Raw genomic sequence first — 24,481 nt, forward strand, 5'->3', positions numbered from 1 at the left:
GTGAGGTGTATATATATATGTGCTTTGATCATTGTCACGGCGCGTAAAAACCAAGCACAATAGTATTTAACTACGTACTTTTATTCTTCCAACACTTGCACATATAACCACTTTTTCTTATTCTCATCACTATAGTCCAAAAAAGTCAACTTTACTCTCAAAACGATTACACAAAAAAACTCTCTTTTTTTGTAGTTCATTTTCTTTCTCAAATTTCTAAGCATGGGAGATCTTTCAAGTGGGAGAGGAGTGAAAGCTCCAAAACTACCAATACCAGGAAAGAGGAACGTACTAATCACAAGCGCTTTGCCTTATGTCAACAACGTTCCTCACCTGGGCAACATCATTGGCTGTAAACTCTTCTGATTTTGCTAGCTTTTGTTGCTGAATAATCATGTGAAATTAGATTATGGGATATGGGTTTTCTCAGACAGCTTCAGTTCTATAAAGGGTGTTAAGTGGATTTTGATATGGGTGTTTTTTTATGTGTGAATCAGGTGTTTTGAGTGCTGATGTTTTTGCTCGATATTGTCGTCTTCGTGGGTACAACGTTGTTTACATTTGTGGCACTGATGAGTATGGTACGGCCACGGAGACGAAAGCCATCGAGGAGAATTGTACTCCGAACCAGATTTGTGACAAGTAAGCTGGTCGACCTGATTTTTTTTATGTGGTTATTGAAAATTGCTGTTTTATTTTGACTTTTTAGAAAAATTTGTTGCTGTTTTATGCTTTTTGACCAATAGCTACTTAAAAACATATGACATTTTATCCGTAGAGACTACTTTTTTCCTAGTTTGTCTATCATATAATTAAGGGTTTATAAATTTTTAATAAATGTGTTTTTGACTCATTATCTGTTTGTATCGTGATAAATTATTTTTTTAGATTATATATTTTGTAAAATAGTTCAAATAGGCTCATAAATCTGATTTTGATGAACAAAAAATTAAGTATACCAACACAGTTTTTAGGCAGAATGACTGTATTTTTGTTCTGAGTTGTTAGTTTGATGAATTATTTGTGATTTTAGTTCAAAAAACTTTGATCAACATCGGGTTTAGGGGTCTATTTGAATTATTTTAGAAAACATAGGGTCCAAAAAGTAATTTGTCAAAATACAAAGTCCAAACAGGTAATGAGATAAAACACAGAATCTAAAAATGTATAAACCCTAGAATTAATTGCAATAAGTCCTCTTCGAGGAGATTTAATAGAAGCTAAGGGTGTGATTGGTACATTCTGCCCTATTTTATCATTTTTAAAAACTTGAAAACAATAGAACCTACAAGATACAAGAAGATAGTTTGGAAAATAAAATTCTAATCAGTGTTCTAAAATCAAAAACAAAAATATCACGTTTTTTCTGATTTCGAATCATTGTATATCTTAAAATCCTACAAATCTATCACTTTTTATATTTTCAGATTCCCTACCAATCACATATTCAGTTTTTTAAAACTCAAAAACAATTTTCAAATACTGAACCAATCACATTTTCAAAAACATATTTTCAGACTATAAATTCAGATTTTTATTTCATAAACACACTTTTTGAAAATGCAATTTTTCAATCGCGAACCAGTTAGGCCCTAAAATTTCACCTACCATAATTAAGAAATGTTTACTGATCCATAGAATTTTTTTTGTTGTTGAAGAAAATGAAAAATTGAGTCATTTTTGCTTGTAAATACATGAATACAAAAAAAGTGGGAAAAACCTTTTCTGATGTCTATTCCTATTATGATCCATCATTGATAAATGACATATATTATGTCCCTAGTGGCTTGTTTCACTTAGCAATGATAAGAAAAAACATTCTACTTTCAGTAGTATCAAGGTGAATTTTCTATATATATATCAATAACATTGGTCTTGGAATTTGGAAAGGAAAGGAATGTAATTGTGTTCTTTTCTATATATATAAGCTGATCTTGTATCTTTAAGAATAACACAGATTCAAGATTCTCTCTTGTTCATCTTTATTCTCTATTTTACTCTTGATTTTGTGATACTTCTCTACTGCTAATAGATATCATGCAATTCATAAGGAGGTCTATGATTGGTTTAACATAAGTTTTGATGAATTCGGACGAACATCGACTCCTCAACAAACCGAAATATGCCAAGCGATTTTCACTAAACTGATTGAGAACAATTGGCTTTCTGATAACACAATGCAGCAGGTATGCCATCTGTTTTCTGTGCTCGTACATTTCGCTTGTCTTTTCTCATTAACGACTTTAAAATGGGACGACTGTTCAGCTTTATTGCGAAAAATGCAACCGATTCTTGGCTGATCGGCTTGTTGAAGGAACCTGTCCAATGCTGGATTGTAACTATGATTCTGCTCGTGGCGATCAATGTGAGAAGTGTGGGAAGCTACTGAATCCAACTGAACTCAAGGATCCCAAGTGTAAAGTATGCATTTTCTTTCGCCTGAGTTACAATTCTGAGTTTTTCAGTTCTTGTATTGGTGAAATTTCAGTTGGATTAACTTGCAATGAACAACAGGTATGCCACACAACTCCACATATTCGCGACACAGATCACTTATTTTTAGAACTCCCATTGTTGAAGGAAAAGTTGGAAGAATACATCAATAGCATGTCAGTTTCAGGGTCTTGGAGCCAGAACGCCATTCAAGCTACACATGCATGGTTGAAAGAAGGGCTTAAACCTCGGTGTATAACCAGGGATCTTAAGTGGGGCGTTCCAGTACCACTCGAAAAGTACAAGGATAAGGTTGGTGTGTGATAAATTCTATGTACCGGTCTTTTTTTCCTTATGTCTGCTCTTGTAAGATCTAAGGGGCTGTTTGGTACGAGGAGTTCACAGTTTTCATATTATTGGGAAAGTTGAAAAGGGTAATCTGATAGTCTGGAAACTTACATCATTGTGTTTGGTTGTGCACTGTAATCTTATCTGTGATTCCTGGAAATATCACTTTCTGTGTTTAGTTGTGCATAGGAATCTGTTCTGTCTGCTCTTGTAAGATCTAAGATTGTTGATTTTCTTGTGAAATCACTTTGCTCAGGTCTTCTATGTGTGGTTTGATGCGCCTATTGGTTATGTCTCGATCACTTCATATTACACATCTGATTGGGAGCAGTGGTGGAAGAACCCTGAAAATGTGGAGTTGTATCAGTTCATGGGCAAAGACAATGTGCCCTTCCACACAGTAAGACCATTTCATACACATTCTAATAACAATATTAAGATGTTGGAATAGGCTAATCTGAGAATTGATATTGAATGAACAGAAGATAAGTACAAACTAGTACAATGACCTCACTCTCCCAAGAGAAATAACTCAAACACATTCTAATAACAATATTAAGATGTTGGAATAGGCTAATCTGAGATTTGATATTGAATGAACAGAAAGATAAAGCACAAACTAGCACAATGACCTCACTCTCCCAAGAGAAATAACTCAATTATAGTATATTTCACTATATTGATTCATAAACCCTTCTACTATTTATATGCTATTACTATATGGGGTCTATCATAAGATCAAAAGAATGTTTTTTTTTTTGCCTAGGCTATTATATTCAGTCAGTACTTCAGTGCAATTGTGATATTTTACCATTATTCTTATAAGTTTTTTTCCTAATATTTTGCTTGTTACACTTTTCAGGTTATGTTTCCATCTACACTTATTGGAACTGGTGAAAACTGGACATTGATGAAGAGCATTAGTGTCACTGAATATCTAAACTATGAAGCAGGTACATGTTCATGAGAGTTCAATGCTTTATTATTTCTTGGATACTTTGTTATTAATTCTAAATTTTCTTGGTGCAGGTAAGTTCTCCAAGAGTAAAGGCATCGGAGTTTTTGGTAACGACGCAAAAGATACAAATATCCCCTCAGAAGTGTGGCGATATTACTTGCTAACTAACAGACCAGAAGTATGTTGTATTAAACTTCTGCTTTACCAATGTCACATTATATTTTCCAATTTCTAACGCCATTGTTTTTGTACGAGTGTTTTTTAGGTCTCAGATACATTGTTTACATGGGTAGATTTGCAAGCGAAGCTAAATACCGAGTTGCTTAATAATCTGGGAAATTTCATCAACCGAGTTTTGAGCTTCATTGCCAAACCTCAAGGTCGGTTAATTGAATTTCTTTTATAAATTGTTGAATATACCCATACACTTTCCATGTGGGATATTTTCTCTAACATCCCTTTAAGATGGTGACTATTTTTGCTCACCAATCTTTGACGGCTCTATCACAAGTGGCTCGTTGGCTTTTTTGGCTCATTATCTCTTAATCACAATGGGCTCTTTTGGCTCTCTTTTTGGACCGGTTTTTGGATTTGGATCGGATACATATTCGTTAGATTTTTCTTTTGGCTCTTGATACCATATTATAATGTGGAAAGTGATTAAGAAGTAGAATGTAGTGCATAGTAAGAAGTATGGGTTCCATCTCAAAACCAATTGGTGATGAGTGGAGTAACTCATATCCTTATAAATTGTTGAATATACCCATACACTTTCCATGTGGGATATTTTCTCTAACACTGACCACCTTCTATGATTATCTCATTGCCTTAACTTTGCTTTCTCTTATTTCTTCTATGATATGATCTGCTACAAGAACAGGATACGGATCCATCATTTCTGATTCACCGGGGGCCGAATCACATTCCTTAACACAAACATTAGCAGAAAAGATTAGCAAGTTTTTGGACCAATACATTGAAGCAATGGAAAAGGTGATTATGTGAACATTGTAGTTCAATGAAACATATCAATTAAACTACTCTGCACTTCTTTTAAAAGAACTTTCCACATTTTATTTGATTCAGGTCAAACTAAAGCAAGCCCTGAAAATTGGAATGAGCATCTCTAGTGAAGGCAATGCATACCTACAAGTAAGATCACAATATAAGCTTGCATAGTAATCCATAAACTTATTCTAAATGGATAAATCATACTTTACAGGAGAGCCAATTCTGGAAACTTTACAAGCAAGACCAAGATTCCTGCAACATTGTTATGAGAACTTCAGTTGGGTTGGTCTATCTTCTATCATGCTTGTTAGAACCGTTCATGCCTTCTTTTTCACTCAAGGTATTTCGTCGTTCTATGGCGCGTTTCGCATGTACAAAAGATCGGTTTTAATGTAGTAAACTCAGTATTAAATCCATTGACACTCTTTTATTAAGGTACTGAAGCAGCTTGGAATCTCCCCTGAAAATCAACTTTCACTTAGCAATGAAGATGTTGAAAGGGCTAGAAAACCTTGGGAGCTTATACCTGCTGGCCATGAAATTGGGACACCAGAACCTTTATTTAAGGAATTGGTATATAAATTATGTTACCTTTTAACCATTTTTATGTTTGAGAAAATATCTCACATGGAAAGTGTGGTCAATGAGCCACTTGCGATCGAGTCGTCTAAAATTGGTGAGCAAAAATAGCCACCATCTTGAGGGGATTTTAGAGAAAATATCCCACGTGAAAAATGTGTGGCAATATTCAATAATTTATAAGAGAATGAGTTACTCCACTCATCACCAATTGATTTTGAGATGGAACCTCATACTTCTTATCATGCACCACTTTTCACATTCTAACATTTTACTCAATTTTGTTTTGTAAATTTCTCTGGACTAATTCATGTCTTGTGTTATTTTTGTTGTATAGAAAGATGAAGATGTGGAGTTGTTTAGGAAGAAATTTGCTGGAAACCAAGCTGAAAGGATTGAAGCTGATGAAGCTAATAAAATGGCTAAGAAATTGGCCAAAACAATTATTGTGTAATAAAAATTGAGTTTAAATGCATATATGTATATATAATAATAATCCACTTTATTACAAAGAATTGGTACATTCTTCTATTGTTAGTTCATATCACATGTTTGGGGTTACAAAACTAGTAAAATTTTCAGAAAGATGGTGTATGGGCACTAAACCAAACTAGGCTAAGAAGATATTGATCGGACTATCCCATTTGTACGCCTACCTATTCGTCGTTAAAATAGAAACATATCTCATTCAAAGAAAAAGATATCAAATATCTGGAGTTTCTTTTTGTATATTATATAGATGACCTGATTCTCAAGGACTATGATTGAGAATTGTTTGATCGTCTTTCAGCGAGCAAGAAATTCACATACTATTTTAGTTATTTCTTCCTAACTAGTTTGCTGGCCTAATCCTATAAATTATATTATTTAATATATAGATATTATAAACGACTCAAAGAGACTCCAACATTAAATTTTGAGTTATCTTTTAATAAGGGTCAGTTCGAGTTAAGTTAAGTTACGTCCAAATCAAAAGTTACTCGAGCCCTCTAAATCATAAAATTAGAAAGAAAGAGAAATCATAGTGAAATACTTTTCATAGTTATAAATTTGGGATGATTCTATGGGACTGGTGAGACTTTTTTGTATTTCTTACTTGTGAGCAGTTTTTGGTGTGATTTTTTTTATGATTGTGTATATTGTAGTTGTTTAGACTATCCTGCAAATTTTCAGAAACTTTAGAATAATTTACATTATCGAAAATTAGGTTCAAACATGTTATTTTTCACGAACATAAAAAAATTAGTCACGCGTGCAACGACTTAATTTTAAACTAGTTTTCGGCACTCTAATTATTTAAAATTTTTTGAAAATATACAAAAATTTCTAAATAATTATAATATATACTATCATACACAAAAATTATTACGAAAAGTATTTACGGATTAAGAACACAAAATTAGAATTAGAAATTTCCATAAATTTGTTCCCTAAAACCAAGTTTATAAATAAGAAAATACGAAAACGCCGTCTGTGGGAATCGAACCCACGACCACATGGTTAAAAGCCATGCGCTCTACCAGCTGAGCTAAGACGGCTTTGAGTTAATCATTTAAATTTTATTTTTGAAAAATAATTATTTCTCATTTCATTAAATTCAAAAAGGAAATTAAAAGAGAAAACCCGACCAGAAGTTTCAGTGAATCGGAGCTTCATCAATGGCGGAAGTCTCTGAAATTACGAACTCAGAAGTGTCTGAACCACATGATCCAGAATCGAGCTTCGATCCAAAATCGATGCGAAAGACTAAGCCTGGGCTTAAGCGCCTAGTCCTCACCATTTCAGTGCTCTTCTCCTTCGTCCTAGGTCCAACAATCCTTATTCTTTCTCTCCTTGACAATTGGTTTTATAGATTTTTAATTCTAATTCATTTTCTTATTCTGGTTACAGGTTTCCCATTGCTATGGAAATCAGTGGAAATCTACCGTGCACCTCTACCGTTTCGCGAAATCGACCACCTCTCGGCTCAGCTCGATTCCACTCCATTACGATTTCCCTGTCACTTTCAAGCAGTATTCATTGGGTTCAACTCCGAATCTTCCATTAGCGCCACCTCAGAGGACCTAGAGTCCTCACTTCTCAATCGAATGACCAAATTGGGTTCCCAAACTGCAGAGTGCGGTTCGTGTGGCACCAACTATACCGTCTCAGTGGTTGTTGACTCTGATTCCCGCTGTCTCCAATCTCCAACCAGTGAATCATCGTGTCCATGGAAGTGTGGCTCCTTAAGTAACGTTGATTTTGATGGTGATGATGGGGCTATTGATGAGTCATTAGAGTCTGCGTTGGGTGGTTGTTCTGAGCTTGCCTCTGGCGGGAAGGTCTATACTGTGGTGTTGGTGAATAGAAATGAGGATGTTAGAGCTGTTGTTGGGAAGTATCGGCACGCTTGGATTTTGGGGAAGGTTTCCGAGACGGAGGCGTTGTCGAGGGTGGCAGAGATTTTTGTCAAAGTGTTTGTTAATGGTGGAAAAGAAGAAGGTTCGATTCATGGGGAGTTTATGCCTGTTGGTGCTGATGGAAAGATTGTGCTTTCGTTCAATTTGCTAAATTCTGATCCGAGAGACGGAGTTTATGATTGGTATGGTGTTCTTTCATTCTGATATATATGACTTTTCATGGTGTTATGATTGAAAATTGTTATGAACTTCAACTTGAAAAAAATAATGTTGATGAATTTGTATAATTAGCTTAAGTAGAAGGAGCAGCGTAGTTTACATGAGTTAACTATTGTAACTTAGCCATTAACGTTAGCTCGCTCGGCAAAATTCATGGAACGATCAATATTGTGAAATAAGTCTAGGAAAGTATATCTAACAGAGTGTTAACACGTTGAGGCTTCTTTATTTGTCTTATCTATGTATCTACAGTAGTAGATCTTTTTACTATGCTGATAAAGTATAGAAAATGTCTATTATGGCGGAACACCTATTTAGAAAGTACTCGTAGTCATCTTCACATTTCTCTTGATGCCTTTTCTTGTACCTGCAGGGATTTTCAAAGTGTAGAAGAGATTCTCTTAGCCCCTGTAATCGAGGCATTAAGGCCTATTGCAAACATAAGTGTAGAAAGTCAAGTAATATTTCTTTCGTTGATTTTATTATTTTGGTAAGTTTTTCATATAGATTGTCATTTTAATTTTGTTTTGTCTGAATTTCTGCATTTCAGGTTTTATACCACACACCAAAGTCCTCATTTTCTTACTGGGATGACAAGTGGAGCAGTTTCATTTTTAGTACCAAGGATCTTCCTTTCTTTGTATGCTAAGCCTGTGTCTTTTCATGATTTGATAGTTGACTAGGAAGAATTATACTACTTGCTAATTTTCGTTTGATTCCTTGGATAGTTAAATAAAACTCTAAAAGTTATGTGCATAGTATATATGTCCATGCATGTATTCATATAGGCGTACTTAAACTTTGGTTATTTGAATATTTTTTTAATTCAAAATCTTTGATCCTTTCTAATTATGTTGTACAGGTGAATTCAAATGAGTGGCACTTGGATACTTCCATTGCAGCTGGTGGGAGATCAAAGATATTACACTTTGTGGTGTATATTCTTCAACTCAAATCATTCTTCTAATTATTTTACTTATATAAATATGCTTATTATAAGGTTGGATTATGATTTAATTGATTTGAAGCAGTATACATATCAATTTATTCATGATCTTCAACTAAGATAACTCTGATATTACAACAATTGTGCGGTATGCGCTTTTCAATATGTAAATCCTTTTCAAAATTTAGTGCTGTAGATATGTATCCAATGAGAGGCACTATTTTACAATATTTTTTTTCTATTACATTAAATATGTTATGCTATGGGGAAACTTTTATTCATTTGATTCTGTCTTTTCCATCTGCTATATGTGCATTTGTGATGTTCCTGAGTCAAGGACTCCAGTTGTTGGGGTGCATGTGCTGACTCTAGTTTTGTCAGACAGAATTCTATATATAACTCAACGCCAATAATTATTTTCTGTATTTGTTGTCAGATATGTTCCTTCAGCAAAGGAGTCCCCTCTTCTCCTACAGCTTGAAGATGGAGAGATTTCTAAGACAAATGGCTTTATATCCCCGGTCAGTTAACATGTCATATACCAAGCATTCTTTAATGAATTTTGTATTCAAACTTATCCAAATTTTTATATCTCAATGATAACTGCACTGAAGATGTGGGGAGGAGTCACTGTTTGGAACCCTGAAGGATGTGGGAAAATTTTGAAAAGTAAGCGTCCAGTCAGGCATACAATTTCACAACAGGTTAGATGTTTTTCTATGCTTTTAATCTTCTATTCAAGATGCCTTGATTTTAATGTCAAGTGCCTAAAATGATATTGGAGTAAAGAAGTTTTTTTTGGTATTAGTATACATTATTTTGGTTTCTGGTACATGTTTAACCTTTATAGATAATTATTCTCCCAAGTGCTGAGAGGCATGGAGTTAGAAACAGAACAGATCATTTATTACCTTATAATTTTGATTAAAGAGAAAATTATTTGTACTCGTGCAATTACTTGAACTCTGTCCTATTATTGTGGATGGCTTCTGTTAATTTTCTCAAAATTGATGCAAACATATCTGAAACAGGATCTTCAGAATGTTATCGAAGTTTTCATGGGGCAGTTCCGGCAACTCTTTGGTCTTAAATCTGATAAGCTTTTTGTTGGCTCTTCTGGCATATCCAACCTTTTAGCTAGTGAAAGAGGCTTCACAGTGTGGTAAGATAATTGCTCTACTTTCAAATTAAAATGTCATGAACCAAAAAACATTCACTACGAATTTGAATGCATCATTATTTTAATATATCAAGGAAGCTGACTATATTTTGCTAAAGCCTATAGTAGGTTACTTCCAGATCCCCTTGTTAACATGTTTGTTAATAGTAGATCACTTCCTTGAAATCCAGTAATTTACTTGAATTTCAAGGTAGAAAACAATCAGTAACCTTGATGTGTTTTATCAATGACTTCTCCTGTTGGAATCATATAATGGTATTGTTTGCTTTAATTTAGATATTCCATCTATTCATTTTGTAGGGAACTGGATGTCTTGTCGCGACAACATGCCTGTTTTAACCTTCGATCATGTGCTACCACCCTTGGATCTCTTTCCAGATTGGTATATCTGGAATCTGTTCAGTATTTGAATTGGTTATCCGTCGACAGATCTTTGTAACAAGAATAAAACATTTCTTCACGCAGGTTCAGTCACTTCCTAGGATGATTATTATGGATGAGATTGGAAAACAGGTCATTTATCTACTGCTCTCCAATGACTATTCTCAAGTTACATGTCTAATTTTAACTACACTGTTCTATATTGAAATCTATTACTTATTGCTCCTTAAAAATAATACAAAGCGAGGAAAATGAACATTCTATGTTGTTAGCTTGGACCCAAGTCTAGCTTTTTGCGTCTTTCCGACACTGATAGGTCTCAGTTCATCTCCACGAGCAGGTAGCCTATTCTCTGGAGGCAGCAAAACTGGCTCAAAATAATGCTTCTCTTGGAGTTTACGATGCTTCTGCTGGTATGTGCCTTGACTTCTTAACCGTTAAGTGGTATACTTGTGTCATGGATTGAAGAATTTACCGTCCATACATTGATTCCAAGCTGAAAAATAGTTAATTTCTTTCGTTATCAGTGGCATCTGGGCAAGCAAGAGCTCTGGCGGAGGACGCCTTCTTTCACCCATCAATCATGTCCGTTAGCTACTACTCATTTGAGCACTGTTTTGCTGTCTACTCGGTTAGTTTGCTGAAAAAACATCTTTTATTTGAAGGTTTATACTTTTTTGGACCTGTGTTTTGTCTCATTACCTGTCTGGATCCTGTGTTTTGATAAATTATTTTTTAGACTTTATGTTTTGTAAAATGTTTAAAATAGAACATTAAACTCAATTTTGATTAAGAAAAAATTCAATATAGCATCACAGTTTTTAAGCAGAATCGTTTTATTTTTGTTCTGAATTGTTAGTTTGGTAATTTATTTGTGATTTTAGATAGGAAACATTGACCGAAATCGGGTTTAGGGTTTTATTTTAAATATTTTACAAAACATAGGATCCAAAAAGTAATTTGTCAAAACACAGGATCCAAAAATATATAAACTTTTTATTTCATGATACAAGTATGAAAATCAAACCACCGAGTATTCTCATTCGTATTCTTCTTCCATATGCACAGCCTTTTTTTCTGCCAGTTGCAATGCATGTTCTCTTGGCGGCTTTAAGAGAGTGGAGAAGATACAAGCAAGAAAGCAAGAAGTACTTGGCATGGAAGAACAAATCAAAGTAAACAAAGCATCTTAAATGGCCTCAATTTATTCTTCTTGACTCTTCGTCTCCAAAGGCATTTTAGCCCAAATGATGAATTAATGTAATATTTCATTCATTAGATTCCCTTTAGAATTTTGATACTTATGTTTGTGTAGATTAGAAGAGAATGCTAACTTCACAATTGTGCCAATTGATTTGTTAGTTACGAGCCAGCATTCATTTTATACGTATTTGGGATTTTGAGTAAACCAATAATTTGTCTAATATGAATCAAAGCACAAGATTTGCGATTTCATGTTTGCTTCACGAGTTTGCATATAGAGAATTCGGTGAGAACTATTTTTCTCAAGTGATTTTGCATTTAACCTACTTTTAATACTTTTTAAGTTCGGTTTCCATCCTCGAAATTATTAAAAAACACAATTCATTTGTTTGTTATTTCATTTTCATTGAATTATTATAAGTTTCTTGTCATTAAGCTTAGCTTTGTACCAAGGTTTCAGACGAAAAAGAAATAGGATTTTTATCTGAATACTATCTATTAACCAATTTATGGAAATTTATTTTATGCTAATTGAATGTCATTATAAGTGCATTTAACAAGCGTTTCTTTCTTCCAATCTTTTAAATCATTCAACCATTCTAATAGGATCTTTATCTGAATGCTATCTATTAACCAGTTTTATGGAAATTTATTTTCTGCTAATTGAATATTGTTATAAGTGCATTTAACAAGCATTTCTCTTTTCCAATCTTTTAAATCCTTCAACCATTCTAATAGGATCTTTTATTGAACGCTATCTATTAACCAGTTTTATGGAAATTTATTTTCTGCTAATTGAATACCTTTATAAGTGTATTTAAAAGCATTTTTCTTTTCCAATCTTTTAAATCCTTCAACCATTCTTCTACTGATATTTTTAACTATTATCAATGAGGGTAGTATAATATATTTTCTCATAATTGATTTTTTATTTTGCCCAAGCCTACTTTTAATATATATTTTTTTTTGTAAAATTATCTAAATTTAAAATTAGACTAATTGTCTAAATTGCCAACTAGCTCTCTAAATTATGACTCATATTTTAACAAATTCATTTATAAACACTATATTTTGTAAAATAATTTAAATAAATCTCCAAACTCAATTTTAATAAATAAAAAATTAAATATAACACAGTTCTATTCATGATTTTATTTTGTTTCTGAAATATCAGTTTAGTAAATTATTTATAATTTTAATTGAGAACCATTTTACAAAACATAAGATCCAATAAATAATTTGTTAGTAATAAGATATAACACAAGGTATAAAAATAGATCATTTTGCCTGGGACCCTTCATAATAATATTTTGATATGCTGAATACGAGGAAAAGGGTATACACAGGCAAAGACAATAATATATGACACAAATAAAGTGACAAAATTAATATTTCTACTCATTCCAATGTACTAAATTGTAACGACCATTGGGGTTTGATGCCAATTACGAACTCCTAAGAGCCAATTTAATCAATACAACCAAGGTCTGCTGAAGAAGAAAAGAAGCTAAACTGAAAGCTGATCTTAATCAATACAAACACAAACATCTCAAGTGCATCTGCCATATAAAAAATCCATGACAAGATCGAGCTACAAAACATATACCACTTCCAAAAGTCATCCTCTTGATTCCAAAGCTAGAAGTATCTTCTTTCTTGGGCCCTGTTGTACAAACAAGTGTGTTATAGGCAAAAGAAATAAAACTAAACTTGGAATAAAGACACAAAGTACTGACAGGTCAATAGAACACAATAAAGCATTAACTAAGACCGGACATTAGTTAATGGTTTGCTTTACAACAACTCGAAGATAAGTTCATATAAAACCAGAGCAAAAAATCGTTACTACTTCACATTGGGGTTAGAAACACTAAACGAAGATGAGTTTACAAGTATAAGCATGGTATGCTTTCCAATCTATATGGACTCAATTGTTTTTATGTTCAGGACACAATACATATCATATGATCTTTCAACCCACACAGGAAATAACCCAAAGCAACGTGAACATAGTACTTTCTTAAATATAAAAATAAAAGTAAAAATTCAATAAGGCATATTAGAGCTGGAAGTTTCAGTTAATTTACCATTGGTATTCCTATGGCCTTTAGGTCTTCATCAGTCATGTGTGTAAGAGCTGTCATATCAACCTACATAAACAACACCAATTAAATGATAAACATAGAATTTTCATCAAAGCCGTGATGTAAAATGAAAGATTAGTCTAGACATACTTCCTCTGCTTGAAATGTAATGGAATATTTCTCAAGACCTAAGGAGTGCAGAAACTCATCCACTGATGTACTTCCCTGGACCAAATGAGTAATCAATCAGAAATAATAATTACAGTCAGTTATGTTGTGTTTTGGATCATTACTTTGTTCATTTATCAATTTTTTTATAGTAGTCTATTTAGCATATAACGAGACTATGTTGTATTGTGATTACTGCTTGTCAATAAACTAAGCTAAAACTATACATAGTAAAAAAGAATTGATCCATGCCTTTTGTGGCGCCTTCTTCTTAGCAGCTGAATTGGCAACCTTTCTATTCTCCGGTGCAGATGCTTGAACGATGGTGACACTTTTCCTGGCTGGCTTGGCGGACTCCAGTCTAGGCTTAGGTGGATCATAATTCACAGGTTGTGGATGCATACTACCGGATAGCCTTTCACGGAGATCTCTCACGCCTGAATGAGACCCTCTTCCACTTACAGAAGCTTGTTGATTTTTCCTTTGGAGCTTCAAACGAAGATCTCGGGAATCAATTTTGTTATCTTCACAAGCCATTAACACATAGTCAAACTCAAAACAACATAAGATACATACTGAAAACCAACAATAGACAGTAATTAGTTTTCAGTAGCATGTGATGGTATTTTAGCCCATACTTGAAACTTGAGGTTCATTATCATCATAAAGATCATGTTCCCATTTGTCATCTTGCCTCTGCCTGGAAAGAGAATAACATTATACTCAGTTAGAATATACTTCCAAAACTCAATACCTAAAATAGCTAAACATTAACAACTGGGAATTTTTCCAAAAGTTCTACTGAAACCCCACTATCCAATAGCCAAGAGTACAAAATAAAACTCAGCAAAATATCAAATGCAAATAAACAAGCATTTCAAGGCAATTAGGACTCCGATATTCACGGTCTAATTGGCTCGAATAGAACAATTTGATATGAAATCTAGTGTAAAATTAACAGCATTATCATAATGATACAACTTTTTCTTATGTTTTTGTGTAAAAATTATATTAACTTGAAATCTAGTGTCATTTGCTCGGACAGAAAACCCTACCTTTTACCGGTGACTTGACGGCGTCGAGTAAAGTCATCTCTAAAGCTACCATTAAGACGGTCCTTTATCGATCTCCTGTTCTCAGCGTCCTCTCGATCAGCATACATCTCAATTAATATCTAACGAAACACCCAAACCCCCAAAAACCCTAATTCCAAAAGATCAAGTGAGGGAAAAAAATATCAGAAAACCAATCGTTCTGGGGGTGCGGAACTTGGTAATTCGCAGCAGCAAAAGATTGAAAATCAAAAACCCTAATTTTGAAATCACTGAAAGAACTATGCAAAGAAAGAGAAAGAGGAAGGAACCCAACTGCGCTGATGTACTGCTAAGCTGATAGAAGAGGCTTCTGGTTTGCAATGAGGAGTGGAGAACCCACCTTCTTCTGCTATGAGATTTTAGAGAGAGAAAGAACGAGGAGAGAGAGAGAGATGACGAAGGTGGAAATAGGCAGAGATATGTGGGATCTCTCTCTCTCTCTTTCTCTCTCTCAAAGTTGATAAAAAGACGAAACGCACCGTATTGGTCGAAGTAGAAGATTAAGCGCGCCTTTACTTTTTCTAATGTATCTTCGGAAGTAAAACGGTGTAGTTTTCACGCGCCGTTATTTCACATGAAAATTAATTAATTAGTTAAGAAGTTATTATTTATTAGGAATAGTTTTTAAAAGGATTATTTATTAGAATTTCTTTGTGGACACTATCGAATTTTTTTTTTTTTTAAGATTGTGTACATTGTTGTTATTTAGAATATATTGTAAATTTTTAGAAAATTCTTAATAATTACAGTGACGAAAATAAGGTTCAAACAAATTATTTTTTACTCGCATAAAAAAAAAGTCACGTGTGTAATAAACTATTTGAACTGTGTTTTTTACACTGTAAATTATTCTAAATTTCTCAAAAATTTGCATAATGCTTTAGATCCCTATAATATGCACGACCTTAAAAAAATCATGTTGAAAATATTTAAATAACTACAATATACCTCATTATAAAAAAAATTTATATCGAAAATCCTTCTCGAGCCAAAATCTAGAAAGAGATACACCAATATGCTTTTTTTTGGAGTGTTTCAGAGAACTATCCTTTCTTTAAGCTTAGCTATTAGTTTAAGCTCATTTTTTAACTCTTCCACTCCTTGTTTGGAACTCTTTGAAATCCTTTTCACATCAATTTCTTGACCATCACCTAAAGTTCCCTAAACAAACATTTGAAGCCTATTCACTCAGCCAGCGACAAAGTACAATAGGGACAAAAAAAAAAAATTGATGTTATAAAAAATATTAAGAAATTCTCTTATAAAAGGGGTTACTGGTGTACTATTTGTGCTTTTAGTATGTAGATAGTTAGAATTTTAATTGTTTTTATATGATTGTATATATTGTAGTTATAACATACATTACACAAATTTTCGAAAAATTATGAATAATTTAAGGTACTGGAAACAAGTTTCAAACATTTATGTTAACACATGTGTTTTTTTTTTATACACGAGTGCAACAAAATATTTGAACTGTAATTTCGACACCATAAATAATTCAAACTTTTCAAAAAAAAAAAAAAAATTTATAAATTTAGTATAATTATTTCCTAAAAAAATAAGTCATTAGAAATTAAATGTAAATAAATATTAAAAATGAAGAAGCACTAAATAAGAAGAAACAACAAAATTATGTGATATTTTGTTTTTTATTTTGAACTGTCTCATAATTTAATTTTATACCAACATATAACAATATTAGTTTATAAAGTTTTTGTTTGTATACCAAAAATCAAAATACTTACATATATGTATTGTACATATATATAAAAAATTAATTTATATGCAAAGTATACAAAATTGTTTATTTGACCCACTATAATTTTTGTGTATGTTTTAAAATGGGTTCAAATCCCACTTTAATAAAAAAAAAAATTATAAGAACATGCCCCCACATGCCTCCACCTCCCTCCGTCATTAATATTATTAGAAATTATAAAAAATTATGATAAAAAAACATATATATATATATTTATATAAATTTTTGGTTGCCTTAAAGACAGGAACAAAACCACCCTTGGCCAATTTGATTTTGAGTAGAAAAGTCTAAAGTAGCATAGCAAAATCAAATATTTTCACATGACCATTACTACCTTCCTTCCCATTGTTTTGGCCAATTACCTCAGCAGGAGTAGTTGTCATCTCTTTGAGTATTGATTGTTCTTTATTTTTCCTTGTTTAGAATTAAAATTAGAGATAATGATCGTAAAACTAATCAAGAAGATACAAATCTTGCAGTTAAATTCTTATATATAAAAATTTTGACAGTAAAACTACTAAAGTAGTCAATTACAATTCTTGCTGTTAAATACCCATATAAATTTTTTTACAGCAAAATTGTTTAAGTAGTAGATTTTCTTGTACTTAACCCCTGCCGTTAAGTCAATTGTTAAAATTAATCTATAAGACACATGACAGCCTCCAATTCATCTAAAATATTCAGAAGAAAAAAAATTATCTTCTCCTAAAAGTTTGATTTTAAAATAAATAAGCGATTAATTATGATTGGAAATTAAGCAATATACATAATAATATTGGCATTCTATAGAAAATGTTAAAGTCATGAACATTAATCACAATCCTTACACATCTTTGAGTACTCAATTCACTTAGAACCTACTCTCATCACAGTCTCAACCTAAGACAATCTTCTCCTCTTTTGGGAGGCTAAAGACACCAAAGAAGGGGTTGGTAATGGCAGACTTCAATTCAGAGCCAGCTGAGTTCAACACTGCCATGTTCACATTTTCTCTAGGAAGATACAAAAACTCCTCTCCTTCTTCTCTTCTCTCAAATCCACACAGCTCAAGAAACTCGACACCACCTTTCACACTCCCAACTCTCTCCTGCTCGAACAAATAATTATTACAAACCCACATGAAAATCAATGCAGATATTTTAGAGTAATCGGTGAAAATAATCTATTTTTTGGAGTTATTTTGCACTTTGACCTAGTTTCGATAATTTTTTACAAAATGACCTCTGTCTAAAATTTCGACCAGCTGTCTAAAAATTTCGACTAGCTGTCTGAAAATTTCGACCACGTGTCTCGAGTGTCGGAGGTCATTTAGCAAAACATTATCAAAACTAGGTCAAAGTGCAAAATGACTTCAAAAAATATGTCATCTTGCCAAGAGACCAATATTCAATGATAATAACATATTTTATAATTATTTTGCACTTTGACCCAGTTTTGATATTTTTTTGCAAAATGATCTCTGTCTAAAATTTCGATCACCTGTCTAAAAATTTCAATCACGTGTCACGAGTGTCAAATACCATTTTGCAAAACATTATCAAAACTAGACCAAAGTGTAAAATTACTTTAAAAAACGGACCATTTTGCCAATGGACCTAATATTCAATAATAATAATAATAATAACATCTTTTATGTGGTAGATTGATTTACCTTGAATATAGGGTTACTCATTCTTATCTTCCTGAACTTTTCTTGGTCAGGATTCCTTGCAACATTTCCAACATAAGTCAACAAAGTTTGGAAGGCTTTTCTAACTTTGGCTTCATTATTCTACACAAATAGACCCAACAAAATTCAATTATAACACCATTACCATTGTGTAATGTTTTCTATCATAGTTTGAAAATTAATGCTATAAAAAGATATACCATGTGGTTGTGCTTGAGAGACCTTAAACACTCACTCATGAGCTCAGCCCTTGAAACAGACACAGCAGGAACTGAAATAATCTGAATCTCAAAGAAGATTTCAAAATCCATCAATTATGGTTTAACATTTTTCATTATGTTATTTGAAATTAAATGTTAAAACTAGTGATATACCTGTTTTTGTTGTACCACAGGTATAGAATGTTTTGTTGGGCTCTTTAGTGGCATTTGAAGCTTACTACTTCTTTCCAACTAAAACCACATACAAATGAGTGTTTATATATATATATATATATATATATATATAGGTAGGGTAAGATTACGGTGATGACAGCGTTTTGTCAATATTAGTGTTGACAAAATTTGATTTCGGCACGTGGATAGTTATAAATTCTAACTTTTCAATATTACAGTGTATATTGTAGCCATTTAAAATATTTCACAAATTTTTAAGAAATTATAAATAATTTATAGTGTCGAAAATAAGATTCAAGCAGTTCGTTGCACGCGTGCACTAAAAAACAGGCACGCGTGGAAAATTCGATTGTTTAAACCTTATTTTCAACATCGTAAGTTATTCGGAATTTTTTGAAAATTTGTGGGATATTCTAAATGACTACAATATACACTGTGATATTGAAAAATTAAAATTTATAATTATCCACATGCCAAAACTAATTTTTGTCAACACACAAAACACTGTCAACACCATAGTCACTCCCTATATAAATATATATAATTGTATAGAGTAATTACTAATTAGAAGGCAACAGAAAATAAAAATTGAAGGATTTTTTTTTAAAAAAAGCACACCTTATCTTGTTCAAGTTTCCAGCGAATTTTCTCTTTTGCTTTTTTTTCTTCCTCTTTCTCTGATTGTTTTAAAGCCAAGTAACTGAGACATAAAGTACTACTTATTTCACTCAAATTGATAACAAATATAGTGAGATTCTGCTATAGGGCTTCAAAAAGAGACCCACCGGAAGTGTTTTTGTGTATTCCCAACCCGTTGACTGTTTTCGTGTATATTATAATTATTCAAAGCATCCTCCAAATTTTCATAAAATTCCGAATAATTTACAATGCCGAAAACTAGGTTCAAAATAGGTTATTGCACGTGTGACTAATTTTTTTATGCGCGTGGAAAAAAACATATTTGAACCTATTTTTCGGTACTATAAATTATTCGAAATTTTCTGAAAATTTACAGCATACTCTAAATAACTCCAAAATACACCGTTATAAACAAAAAATCGTGCCGAAATTTATTCACGAGTCAAAAATACACCCGAGAGCCTCTTTTTCAACCCCTACAATAGAATTTCCCAACAAATATATTCATAGTATGAAATGAAAAATTGGATTGAAAGTTGAATCAAACCGTTTTCTTTCGTTTTCTTCCAAAGCTCGTTTTGCTTCCATGAGTTCTTTGCCTGAACGAATCCTCTCCTGAATCAGAACAAGAAATTCTACTATTAAAGAAAATTTATAATCATTAAATCAAAACTAAAAATAAAAATAAGAATACGATGAAGAAGATTTCAAAGAAGAAAGAAAAATCATATGTTGTTTGTTGTGTGATACCTTTTCTCCTTCTCTCTTCAATCTCTTTTCTTCTTCTTCATTGTTCTTCCTTGCTCGATCCCTGAAACATAATATCATCAAGAAAATATTAGGCAACATATATATAAATATATATATATATATATAAGGAATCAGTGAAACTTGTAACCTTAATTCTTGAGCTTTTCTTTTCATTTCTTCTGTCAAATTGAATTGCTCAGTTGAATCGATACCAATATCAATATCAGCTGATATCTGTAACAAATTTGAGTACACAATACAATGATTTGGGCAATATTTGATGATGTGAAGAAATGTGTTTTTTTACTGGTAACACTTAAAAAAAAAAAAATTTTTATTTAATTAATTAAAAATTTGACAATTAATCATAAAATTGTATTTGGTAACTTTATTTTTATTTATTATTTTAAAAAATTTTAATTAAAATTTATTAAATTTTTAAAATAGAATTTTTTCACTCTCAAAATTTTTTTAAACCGTTTTCAAATTTTGGTTTTTTTTATTCTTTTATTCAAATCAATATCTCATTTTGTATTGTTAAATAAAAAATAAAATTAAAAATTATCAAACACATTTATTATTTTTTGTTAACTTTTATTATTATTTTTTGTTTAACAATATGATATGTTGATTTGAAGAAGAAAAAGAAAAAAAAATTTAAAACTGTTTAAAAAAAATTTGAAAGTGAAAAAATTCTATTTTTAAAATTTTAATTAAAATTTAAAAAAATAATAATTAAAAATAGAGTTACCAAACACATTTTATGTTTAATTGTCAAATTTTTAATTAATTAAATAAAAAATTATTTTTTTAATTGTTACCAAACACCAAAATTTTTATCGAACACACTTTATTTTTTACACATTTTCATTTAGTGCAAAATTACCCTTTATAAAGAAAGTTTGAAAAATCAAAATCTTTCTACACCCGTATTTTATTAAAATACTAAAAAAAATTCATACATTCCCATAATAGAAAAATAAATAATTGTATGATCTCTGATTGTTTTAATTGTATATTATACTTGCTTGAGCGTGTTAAGAATGTGTTAAAGAAATATAATTTTATTGATAAATAATACTTGAGATATATTTAATTAATTAATAAAATAGAGTTTATATATTTTTGGACCCCGTGTTTTAACCCGATACCTGCTTGGATCCTGTATTTTGACAAATTACTTTGTGAACCCTATGTTTTGTAAAATTATTCAAATAGAACCCTAAACCCGGATTTGGTCAAAGTTTTCTCAACTGAAATCACAAATACTTCACCAAACTAACAATTCATAACAAAAATAAAATAATTCTGCTTAAAAACTCTGTTGTTATATTCAATTATTTCTCTACCAGAATTGAGTTTATGGGTCTATTTGAACTATTTTACAAAATATAAGGTCCAAAAAATGAATTTTTTAAAACACATGGTCCAAACAGGTAATCGGAAAAAACACATGATCAAAAACGTATAAACCCATAAAAGTAACCTATGAAAGAATTATATATAACTCAAAATATTGAATAATAAGAAATAAAGAAAGAACTATGTTCATACCAAGGGCATTTGATCAATGTCTGGGTCATTTTCATGATCAACTATCCAATTTACAGCATCTTCTATACTACTATTACCTTAAAAATAAGAAAAAACAATGAAAATTAAAAAAAAAAATCAAACACAAGCTTTTTTGGGGTCCAAAATGACCAAATAAATTAACCAAAGATGACTCTCACCAGAATAATGAAGTGCTCTTGTTGCCTGAGCCAAAGGGAATCCCATTGCTTCAAGTTCTCCAAGAAAACTCTCATTTACTTTAGGAACAGCCATTTTTATTATCAGAAAATATACCTTTTTCAGACTATGATGAAAAATCCAATAGTATTGCTATCAAAACAAATATACATAAAAAGGGTCTCTTGGATATATGAAAGTTATTAAATATCAAGTGTTTGAAAAGATTGAGAGGGTTTTCCATATTGGGTATTTTTGATTCAATGATTTTCAATATGTTGAGTTGAGCCAAGAGAAGTGAGATATTTCTGGTATTTGCTTATTCTTTACCTCTTTCTTGTGTTGTTCTTTTTGTTGCTTCATCTGATTAATTCCTTGATTCTCTCTCACTAATGTCTCTTATAATTATTTATTTATACCTTTCGGTTCTCTATCACTCTAAGAAAGGAAGTATCTAAATGTTTTTTTCTTTCAAAAATGGTCAAAATCTCTTTTTTCAGAATTATTTTTGATAGATATTAGAGTTAGTCATTTTAAGTGGAACAATATGATGAAATGAACTTCTAACTCATCTTATTATTTGGTTAGAGTTGCAATTAAGTATATGCTAGTATATTTTTTTTATATGTTTAGAAGATATTAGTTGATTTATGAAGTGATATGAGGTTTTTAATTTATGTTAAGTACTTAATATATTAATTTATAGGGTTTATACATTTTTGGACCCTGTATTTTTTCTCATTACTTGTTTGGACCCTGTATTTTGACAAATTACTTTTTAGACCCTATGTTTTGTAAAATAGTTAAAATAGAACCATAAACTCAATTTTGATGAAGAAAAAATTGAATATAACAACACATTTTTTTAAGCCGAATTATTTTATTTTTGTTCTGAATTGTTAGTTTGGTAAATTATTTGTGATTTTAGTTGAAAAATTATTGACCAAAATTGAGTTTATGGTTCTATTTTAACCATTTTACAAAACATAGGGTCCAAAAAGTAATTTGTCAAAACATAGGGTCCAAACAGGTAATGAGAAAAAACAAAGGGTCTAAAAATGTATAAACCCTAATTTATATATATAGGGGAATTCTCTTATAGGGGCTTCACTTTAAGCCATACCAATGGGGCTCTCAGTATTCTCGACCCATGAACAGTTTTCGACGCGATTTTTTTTATGACCGTGTATATTATAGCTTTTTAGAGCATCCTGCAAATTTTCAGAAAATTCTGAATAGTTTATAATACCGAAAACTAGGTTCAAACATGTTGTTTTTCACAGGTCGAAAACACTGAGAGCCTCACCAATAGGGCTTAAAATGAAGCCCCTATAGAAGAATTGTCCTATATATATTGGGATTTTAATTTCTCTCCCTTCCAATTACACTCACAATCCCAACCACTTGAGTTAGCCCTAAGTAGCACATTACTTTTTAGTTGATGTAATCTTTTATTTATTCTTTGATTTATGATCTGAATTATAATTGGGTCCACTCGAAAAGCTTGTGGCCAGAGCTGTAAATACGGGTTGGGCTTTTTGACACGATGCGAGCCTGGAAGACACGACATGAAAAAATATGGGTTTGGGATCGGCACAACATGATGTTGAAATTAGCACGACATGGGCCTAAGGACGATATGACACGATAAGCCTGAAGGCACGACACAAAAAGTACTAATAGATTAGCCCGAAGGCACAACACGGTAAAATGCCCGATAATTTGACATCAACAATACTACTGAATTTTTATTTGTCAATTATATGTAAATTAAATAATCATAATTTTTTTTAATTCTATAATTAGAACTTTATTTATATATTTTATGATTTATAAGTTAAAAGTTTAAGTATTTATTAATATGTATTCAAATTATATTAATTAATAAATATCCAAAATATATTTGTACATGTGTGTAAAGTATTGTTGAAAAATATATAAAAATAATTAAAAATATAATTTAAACTAAGAAATGCATTTAGCTTAATGATTAATAATTCTTAAAAAGAATGTGGACCCTCTACCCTAGTTATTTTTTAGAAATAATAAAATGGACTCAAACATGGGCATGAAAGTAGGCTCGAATAAGTAAAATGTGTCGACCAGACCTTGGGCCCGGCCCGACACGAGGTATGACACGAATGAGCTGTGCCTATAGGTCATGCCGGGCCTATACTTTTAAAAGTGGGCCGGCACGATACCATCCACATTTATATATGGGCCCAGTACAACAATGACACGAATTTTCCGGAGGCACGAAGATATGGTAAAACAAAATAATGAGAAAAATTGGGGTGAAAAATATGTGTTCTTAATATAATGTAGAAGAAAAAACCCTTTCAATATTTATATGAAAGATCTAAGAAATAAAGAGAGAAAAAATTAAATACCATTTTGGCTTTGTGTCGTGTAAAAATTATCGATGGGATCCCTACGAAATTAACCATGTACTTTACTTAATTGAAGAAAATAATATCTTAAGCCTAATTTTATTCAATCTTTTTTTAAATATAACCAAAATACTCCAAGATG

At 31.6% G+C, this 24,481-nt stretch overlaps 4 protein-coding genes and 1 non-coding gene across 7 annotated transcripts; 2 read left to right on the forward strand and 3 right to left on the reverse strand.

The window, feature by feature from the left end:
* On the forward strand, positions 1-5,866 carry LOC133782722 (probable methionine--tRNA ligase). 2 transcript variants are annotated; one of them, XM_062222088.1, is made up of 14 exons: positions 1-352; positions 498-642; positions 2,033-2,186; positions 2,266-2,421; positions 2,515-2,745; positions 3,038-3,181; positions 3,644-3,734; positions 3,811-3,917; positions 4,005-4,119; positions 4,620-4,732; positions 4,826-4,891; positions 4,962-5,090; positions 5,186-5,323; positions 5,667-5,866. In XM_062222088.1, the coding sequence occupies exons 1-14, from the start codon at positions 223-225 to the stop codon at positions 5,781-5,783; spliced, it is 1,836 nt and encodes a 611-aa protein (XP_062078072.1). In that variant the 5' UTR covers positions 1-222; the 3' UTR covers positions 5,784-5,866. The 2 variants fall into 2 exon arrangements, with proteins under 2 accessions (XP_062078072.1, XP_062078080.1); XM_062222096.1 differs by having other exon boundaries at positions 5,195-5,323.
* Positions 5,867-6,794: 928 nt separating this feature from the next.
* Positions 6,795-6,867, reverse strand: TRNAK-UUU (transfer RNA lysine (anticodon UUU)). The gene has a single exon. It is a non-coding gene; the product is annotated as a tRNA-Lys (tRNA).
* Positions 6,868-6,941: 74 nt separating this feature from the next.
* On the forward strand, positions 6,942-11,909 carry LOC133782734 (uncharacterized). The gene is made up of 13 exons (XM_062222107.1): positions 6,942-7,135; positions 7,220-7,910; positions 8,321-8,405; positions 8,498-8,587; positions 8,810-8,883; positions 9,330-9,414; positions 9,508-9,597; positions 9,925-10,055; positions 10,374-10,455; positions 10,539-10,586; positions 10,795-10,867; positions 10,982-11,085; positions 11,523-11,909. Exons 1-13 carry the CDS (start codon positions 6,988-6,990, stop codon positions 11,631-11,633), a joined length of 1,812 nt encoding a protein of 603 aa, XP_062078091.1. The 5' UTR covers positions 6,942-6,987; the 3' UTR covers positions 11,634-11,909.
* A 1,125-nt stretch (positions 11,910-13,034) lies between these two features.
* On the reverse strand, positions 13,035-15,462 carry LOC133782744 (uncharacterized). Of its 2 annotated transcripts, XM_062222116.1 has the most exons (7): positions 15,278-15,461; positions 14,965-15,112; positions 14,548-14,609; positions 14,162-14,433; positions 13,892-13,966; positions 13,745-13,807; positions 13,035-13,320 (listed from the first exon to the last, which is right to left on the reverse strand). In XM_062222116.1, the coding sequence occupies exons 2-7, from the start codon at positions 15,069-15,071 to the stop codon at positions 13,276-13,278; spliced, it is 624 nt and encodes a 207-aa protein (XP_062078100.1). In that variant the 5' UTR covers positions 15,072-15,112; positions 15,278-15,461; the 3' UTR covers positions 13,035-13,275. The 2 variants fall into 2 exon arrangements, with proteins under 2 accessions (XP_062078100.1, XP_062078106.1); XM_062222122.1 differs by having other exon boundaries at positions 14,965-15,462.
* Positions 15,463-17,489: 2,027 nt separating this feature from the next.
* Positions 17,490-22,218, reverse strand: LOC133782759 (uncharacterized). The gene is made up of 10 exons (XM_062222129.1): positions 21,952-22,218; positions 21,773-21,849; positions 20,367-20,452; positions 20,219-20,279; positions 20,016-20,083; positions 19,448-19,529; positions 18,809-18,886; positions 18,635-18,715; positions 18,417-18,536; positions 17,490-17,852 (listed from the first exon to the last, which is right to left on the reverse strand). Exons 1-10 carry the CDS (start codon positions 22,043-22,045, stop codon positions 17,640-17,642), a joined length of 960 nt encoding a protein of 319 aa, XP_062078113.1. The 5' UTR covers positions 22,046-22,218; the 3' UTR covers positions 17,490-17,639.
* Between the last annotated feature and the right edge of the window lie 2,263 nt (positions 22,219-24,481).

The sequence above is a fragment of the Humulus lupulus genome, chromosome 1, assembly GCF_963169125.1.
Source record: "Humulus lupulus chromosome 1, drHumLupu1.1, whole genome shotgun sequence".
NCBI lineage: Eukaryota > Viridiplantae > Streptophyta > Magnoliopsida > Rosales > Cannabaceae > Humulus > Humulus lupulus.